Here is a 6,497-nt window from a genome sequence, read left to right as displayed (position 1 = left end):
GCTTCCTGTCAACATAAGATAATAATTGTATATAAACACTTCACTATTCCACGCACGTTTCTCCGTGGCTGTTTGTGTTGTGCTCCAGTTCGTGTTTTGAATCCTGCCTGAAAGAAAAGGCGTGCTGACTCAGTCTACCGTGTCGCGTCAACCTAGCCCAAACTAAATTGTGCCAAGTTTGCCACCAGCCCAGACTCTGTTGACACCAAAGCTTCGCACTGAGAAAATGTCCACCAACGCTGGACATCATTGATGTAGGTATGAGCTGTAATTTTTATGTTTTCCCCCAGCGTGTTCGAAAACGTTTGAACCAGTTTCATTCCAGTTTATGAGCAAGTTGTGACAGGTGCAGTCTATCGATGTGCGTCTGTGTGTTCTGCATATTTGCTTTAGAAGGTGTGTATCACGGTTGCTGGTAACAAAAGGCTTCTCCGTAAAAGGTATAGCAGGTTGAGTTATTGCTCTATCTTGTCTAATTTGACAGACATTTAGGGAAGAGTTGTGGTCGAAAAACTTGAGCGCGGAGGTTGTTTCAATATCCTGTTTGCAAAACCAACAAACCACCAGAAACAAAGTACATAGAAGCTTGGAGCGCATGCTCACTTTCCGCACAGGTGAGACAACGCACGTACGGAGATTTGAAAATAGGTTAAAGAAGAAGTAACTGACAAACCATGTAAATTGATCCCTGTGCAGTGAGAACTAGTACTATTGCATTTTACTTCTACCGGTCTGCCTGTGCGCGTGTGAGTCTCTCTCTCGCTCTCTCTCTCTTAGGGTAATGGAGGGAGAAGGAGAGTTATTGGACCTGAGTCACCTGTCAGAGGCAGAGCAGGCATCCATCTTAGAGGTGTTGCTAAGGGACTCGGAGCTTCGTTGCCGGGATGAGGGTCGTGTAAGGTCAGAGGTGATTATTATTTAACCCTTTAGGTCCCCGTTAAACAGAGGGCTGTGTGGGGCAGCCCAATACTAACCCACCTGATATTGCTAAAACATTGTTTTATTGGATAATTTATTCGTTTATATGACACTCCCGCATATTGCAGTCATTGCAAATTAATTTTTGTGCATTTATTATCATTTAAAAATGATGATTTTATAAAGAATAATGGAAAATCCAGTGAATGTGATGTTTGACTGCCAGGACCCTGCAGCAGAAAGAGTCAGACCCGGTGCGTCTGAGGTCACTGTCAGGGGCGTGGTTTAATGAGGAGAGGAACAAACGGCACAGAGATACAAAGGATGGCGTTGAAATCGTACAGGCCTCCTTACGACGCAGGAAGCCAAGAATAGGTCAGACCACACACACATTTTAGTTTTTACGGCCCTTGTGAGGACCCCAAAAGACATTCCCATACAAACTCCTGTTTATACTAACACCCAGACCATTAGCCAAACTCCAACCCCCTCACCCTAATTCTAACCCAAACCCCCTCACCCTTATTCTAACTCTAACCCCCTCACCCTGATTCTAACCATAACCACCTCAACCTAATTCTAACCCTAACCCCCTCACCCTAATTCTAACCCTAACCCCCTCACCCTAATTCTAACCCTAACCCCCTCACCCTAATTCTAACCCTAACCCCCTCACCCTAATTCTAACCCAAACCTCCTCACCCTAATTCTAACCCTAACCCCCTCACCCTAATTCTAACCCAAACCCCAATTGTAACTTTCACCCTAACCTCTAAGCTTCAAATATCTGGCATCGTTTGATTGACAGATGTGGCCCTGAGTGGGGTATTTAATGGGCAGACAGAAGAGGCACCTCCCATGACCAAGAAAGACCCAACCTCTCAGATGAAGGATCAGGAGGAGGACCAGAGAAGGTAAAGGCTTCTGACAATACATAGGGTTGGAATGTGCTGTCATACACAGACTATGAATGTGTGGACTGCATTTTGTTCCCGTTATTCCGCATTTATTCTACAGGTATTCAACCTTTACACCACGTATATTCCACATTCATCCCATATCTGTTTGTGTTCTTTCATTTAGATTTTCTGATTATTATATACTACTCAGTCCAGACACTCATTTCACATTGTTTCAGTCTCTGGAGTGTTTCTTTGCATGTGATCTGATGCCTGTTTTACTACATCAAAAAGTTGTTGATGAACTGCATGTTTGCTTGAAGGAGTACTTGCTTGTACAATTTTAATGTATGTTGTTTGTACCATCTCAGTAACAGGAGTCAAAACCGTCTCACACCTACACCCAGACCCAGAACCAGGAGCCCAAACACACAGGTCAGCTTAGCCTGTGGGTGTGTGTGCGTGTGTGTGCGCGTGTGTGCGCGTGTGTGCGCGTGTGCGTGTACTACCATACTTGTGAAGTCCAGATGTCCTCACTAGTATATTAACCTATGGCAAATCATGAATAGTGAGGACATTATCTGTTCCCCGCTTGTATAAGTAGCTTTTTAGGCATCGGGTTGAGGTTAGGTTTAATGTTAAATTGTGATCCTAAAAAGATCCTCACGACAATGGCGTGTGTGTGTATTAGCTAGAGGGATTGGCTGTCTGTGGCGAAGAGATTTATGTTGCTCAATCTCTCTTATTCGCTTTAATTTCCCTCCAGAGTCCCCAGGACAGCAACAGCCACTCTTCATCATCAGGTACTTCTTTCAGTCTGTCTTTCTTTTCTTTCCCTGTTCTCCCTCCCTTCTTGATGGAAGTGTCTGTGCCTTGCAGAGTACTACAGCAGGAGGAACGGACACGGCGACGAGAGGGAGGAGACGTTACAGGTACACTGTGTCTTGATGTACTGGCTCACATTCTCCAGGTTCCTCCTTTGGGGAATCATTCATTGTTAAGCTCCTTTTGCCTGCTATTGATGGGCTGTGTTTTGTGTGTGTGTGTGTGGAGGACTCTGATGAAGATTGGGACTCTATGTCTTCTGGTATGACTGAACAAGATCCCAATACTCTAAGGCATGGCAGTTCCATTAGCAGCCTGAAGTCTAACAACACGGTGAGACACAGTTTACTTTGTCATCATATTTCTCTGCCCCTCCTGCTAATTGGGATGGTTTTGATTACTTGTGTGTGTGTGTATTCTATGTGTGTGTGTCCTTTGTGGGTATCGTATGTGTGTGTGTGTGTCTGTGTAGCTGAGTGGCAGTATGATGAGCCTGTTCAGTTCAGGTGAGTTTGGTGCGGTAGAGGTGAAGGGACGTATCCTGTTCTCATTGGACTATGACACTCAGAAGGAGGAGCTTCATGTAATGGTGTCTCGCTGTGAAGACCTGGCCGCCGCGCGCAAGAACCGCTCCGACCCGTAAGTATGGCTGCTGGTGTATTTCCTGGAGGCTAAATGGGGTAAACTGTAAAGAAGTGTGTTTTTAGGTCCACCTGTTTTACTGTCCTGGTGGGTCAGTCATCCCCACAAGGAACATTTGACATTTCCCTTTAGGTGAAACTGGCTTTTCTTGACTCAGGGTTTGATTAAAGCTGTTCGGGGGTTAGGGAGTTAGTTTTATGTTAGGGAAAATCATGGTGACCCCAATGTTTTGGGTTCACAATGAGGATGGTAAAACACAAGGGGTGTGTGTTTGTGTGTGTGTGTTGTAGGTATGTGAAGGCGTATCTCCTCCCTGATAAGTCATCTCACAGTAAGAAGAAAACATCAGTGAAGAAAAAGACCCTCAGCCCAGTCTTTGACCAGACCCTAAAGGTGAGAACATACACACAAATACACTCATAGGTACCATAGACAGAGAGCCTCTATTTGATTCTCTGTATGTGTTTTAGTATAATTCTGCAATTGTGTTTCAGTTGTGTGTATCTGTGTGTTTTTTTTATTTATTGTGTGTGTGTGTGTGTGTTTCAGTATAAGATCAGTGTGTCAGAGATGCGTGGCAGGACCCTGAACTTATCCGTGTGGCACGCTGCACCTCTGGGCAGGAACCTGTTCCTGGGAGAGGTTGAGCTGGAGCTAGCAACCTGGGACTGGACTCACACGCACCCTGACTGGTACCAGCTCGTACCACGGGTAGGCCCCCCACCCCCCCACACACACACAGTATAGAAGGTCTTACATTTTTACCCTTTGTGGAGATCTTAACTGGCGAGGAAGAGGGAAGGTGCTGAGAATTTCAACAAGCTCCTTTAAACCCTTTTAACTGAATCTGTCCCTTTTTTTTAAATCTTCCACTCCCCCCATCTTTCTTTCCCTCTCTCCTGTCACCTGCCTTCCCTACACTTCTCTCTGTCTCCCTGTCAATCTTTCCTCACCTTCTCTGTCTCTATTTCCATCATTCTCTCTCTTTCAGGTCCAGTGTAACCAAGACTCTATCAGTAGTCGAGGAATCATGGTTCTCTCTATTAAGTTCACCCCAGCAGGATCGGAGGGTGAGCTGAGTTCACTACAGTTGTCACACCGGCTTCACCACACACTGACGTCACATCACACACTGACGTCACATCACACACTGACGTCACATCACACACTGACGTCACATCACACACTGACGTCACATCACACACTGACGTCACATCACACACTGACGTCACATCACACACTGACGTCACATCACACACTGACGTCTCATCACATACTGACGTCTCATCACACACTGACGTCACCTCTCTCTTTTTTCTCTCTCTTTTCTCTCCTCTCTCTCATTCACGCTTGGTCACTCTCTAATAATCCCTGTCTTAATTTACTGCCAACCAAAACTGCATCTGTGTGTCTGTGTGTGTCTGTGTGCGTGCGTGTGTAGGTGCCGGTCTACCTCTAACAGGCGAGCTACACATCTGGCTGCGGGAGGCGGTGGGTCTCCTTTCCACTAAAGGGGGTGCCATCGACTCCTTCGTCAAGAGGTGGGTCAGGGTTCAAGGGCAGAGGGTTAGAGGTCAGGACTAGGGGGAATACCAGCGGTGTAACAGACTTTCAGGTCGTAGTTAGTGTAAGGAGACCGTGTTAAATCTACAGTGGAATGTGTTCAGTGTAAAACAAAACCCGGCTCTGATTTCCACCGAAGCTTTGTGCTGCCAGACGCCAGCCGGTCGAGCAGTCAGAAGACGCGCGTGGTCAGGCGAACGCTCAGTCCCACCTACAACCACACCATGGTGTATGACGGGTTCCAGCCGGCTGACCTAAAGGAGGCCTGCGCCGAGCTCACCGTCTGGCACCGCGAAGGGTTAAAAACACACCTACTGGGAGGGGTCAGACTCAGCCCCGGGACAGGTGGGAGAAAGTCCGACACACACATGCACGTACTTACAGTATACAGTGTGTATGTACAGGTGAAATTGTAACACGGTGTGTGTGTGTGTGTGTGTGTGTGTCCGTCTGTCCGTCCGACCGCCTGTGTGCGTTTGTTCGTTCGTCGTGTTACAGGTCTGAGCTACGGGCAACCAGTGTGTTGGATGGATTCCACAGAGGAGGAGGTGGCTGTGTGGACCTCCATGATGCAGAAGCCAAACCAGTGGATAGATACAACACTACGTATCAGAACAAACCTTGTTCAACGCCCGGAGTGATGCACTAACTGGTTTAACACCAAACTGGCCGTTAAAACTGTTTGTAAAAGTAATGTTAGCGTCATACCCCCGTGAGATGTGGGTGGTTATGATTTTAGCCTAGGCGAGGGTTAGTTTTCCGGGCCTTTCAGATTAATCAAATACATTTCGGTTTGTGCAGTGCTGGGCTGTGGTTTAAAGATGCACTCCAGTCTGCTATTCTCATGTATCACTTGATTTGCATAACGAAGGGCACATCTCAATATGCGGTCCAGGCATAAAGTAACCTGTCACAAGTGAGGAGGTGGGACCAACTCTTGAAGTTTCCAATTTAAAACAAAACAACATCTTAAGTCTGAACATTGCTGTATTTATAATTGAAATGTTTTTTTTCATAAGGAAAAGTTGTTTTACCCAAGCCTAGCCGATGCTCAATACAGTTATATCCCCCTTTCTGTTGACTTAACACTGATGAGGAAATGGATAGAGGAAACTGGGAAATTACATATGACATGGAATAGATTGTGTAACCTGCAGATCTGGGTCAAATGTGTCAAATAATTATTTAGGAGCATTTGATGTACATTTGATGAGTCTTGGGGCTATAAATCCTGTGTTATAATCCAGGTTCTTTGAATCCTGAATGCTGATATATGAGACATTACTGCAGGTATGACACCACTTTACTGCTCTAATTGTTTGGTAACTTGTTTATAATAGTAGGGCATCTCAGGGGTTTGTGGTGTACTGCCAATAAACCACATCCAAGCACTGTGTCCAGGCAGTCTGCAGTGCGTTGCGCATAAGCCAGGGGGTTTGGCCGTATTCCAGATCCTCACGCCTTATATCGCTTTATTTGCCAAACTGGGGAAACAATGTCCGGTATTTTATTAATCCAGGACTGATTATTGGTTGTGATGTTTTACAATGAACGGTTTAAGATAATTTTGTATTAATCAACATGTATGAATATTTCTTTGTAGTAACGATACTTTACGTCAATTAAATAGCATTTCAGTTTTCTAGCTTC

The 6,497-nt window shown here is 45.6% G+C and overlaps 1 protein-coding gene across 5 annotated transcripts; it reads left to right on the top strand.

Moving 5' to 3' along the window:
• sytl1 (synaptotagmin-like 1) lies at positions 1-6,487 on the top strand. 5 transcript variants are annotated; one of them, XM_010873249.5, is made up of 16 exons: positions 2-254; positions 485-614; positions 778-900; positions 1,145-1,293; positions 1,727-1,832; positions 2,189-2,252; positions 2,584-2,620; positions 2,697-2,749; positions 2,871-2,975; positions 3,115-3,281; positions 3,575-3,677; positions 3,834-3,995; positions 4,276-4,354; positions 4,726-4,825; positions 4,987-5,192; positions 5,346-6,487. In XM_010873249.5, the coding sequence occupies exons 3-16, from the start codon at positions 782-784 to the stop codon at positions 5,486-5,488; spliced, it is 1,593 nt and encodes a 530-aa protein (XP_010871551.2). In that variant the 5' UTR covers positions 2-254; positions 485-614; positions 778-781; the 3' UTR covers positions 5,489-6,487. The 5 variants fall into 5 exon arrangements, with proteins under 5 accessions (XP_010871549.2, XP_010871552.2, XP_010871551.2 ...); XM_010873248.5 differs by having other exon boundaries at positions 2-258; XM_010873247.5 differs by lacking the exon at positions 485-614 and having other exon boundaries at positions 1-254.
• Positions 6,488-6,497: the final 10 nt, after the last annotated feature.

Source organism: Esox lucius, chromosome 10 (assembly GCF_011004845.1).
Source record: "Esox lucius isolate fEsoLuc1 chromosome 10, fEsoLuc1.pri, whole genome shotgun sequence".
NCBI lineage: Eukaryota > Metazoa > Chordata > Actinopteri > Esociformes > Esocidae > Esox > Esox lucius.
Note: the sequence above shows the minus strand (reverse complement) of the source record. Positions and strands in the feature narration are given on the sequence as shown.

Bases quoted from the DNA above. Each gene is read 5' to 3' on its own strand.
- sytl1 (XM_010873247.5), top strand. The intron at 901-1,144 runs GTCAGAGGTGAT...TTTGACTGCCAG, and splicing joins CGGGATGAGGGTCGTGTAAG to GACCCTGCAGCAGAAAGAGT. The intron at 3,678-3,833 runs GTGAGAACATAC...TGTGTGTTTCAG, and splicing joins TCTTTGACCAGACCCTAAAG to TATAAGATCAGTGTGTCAGA.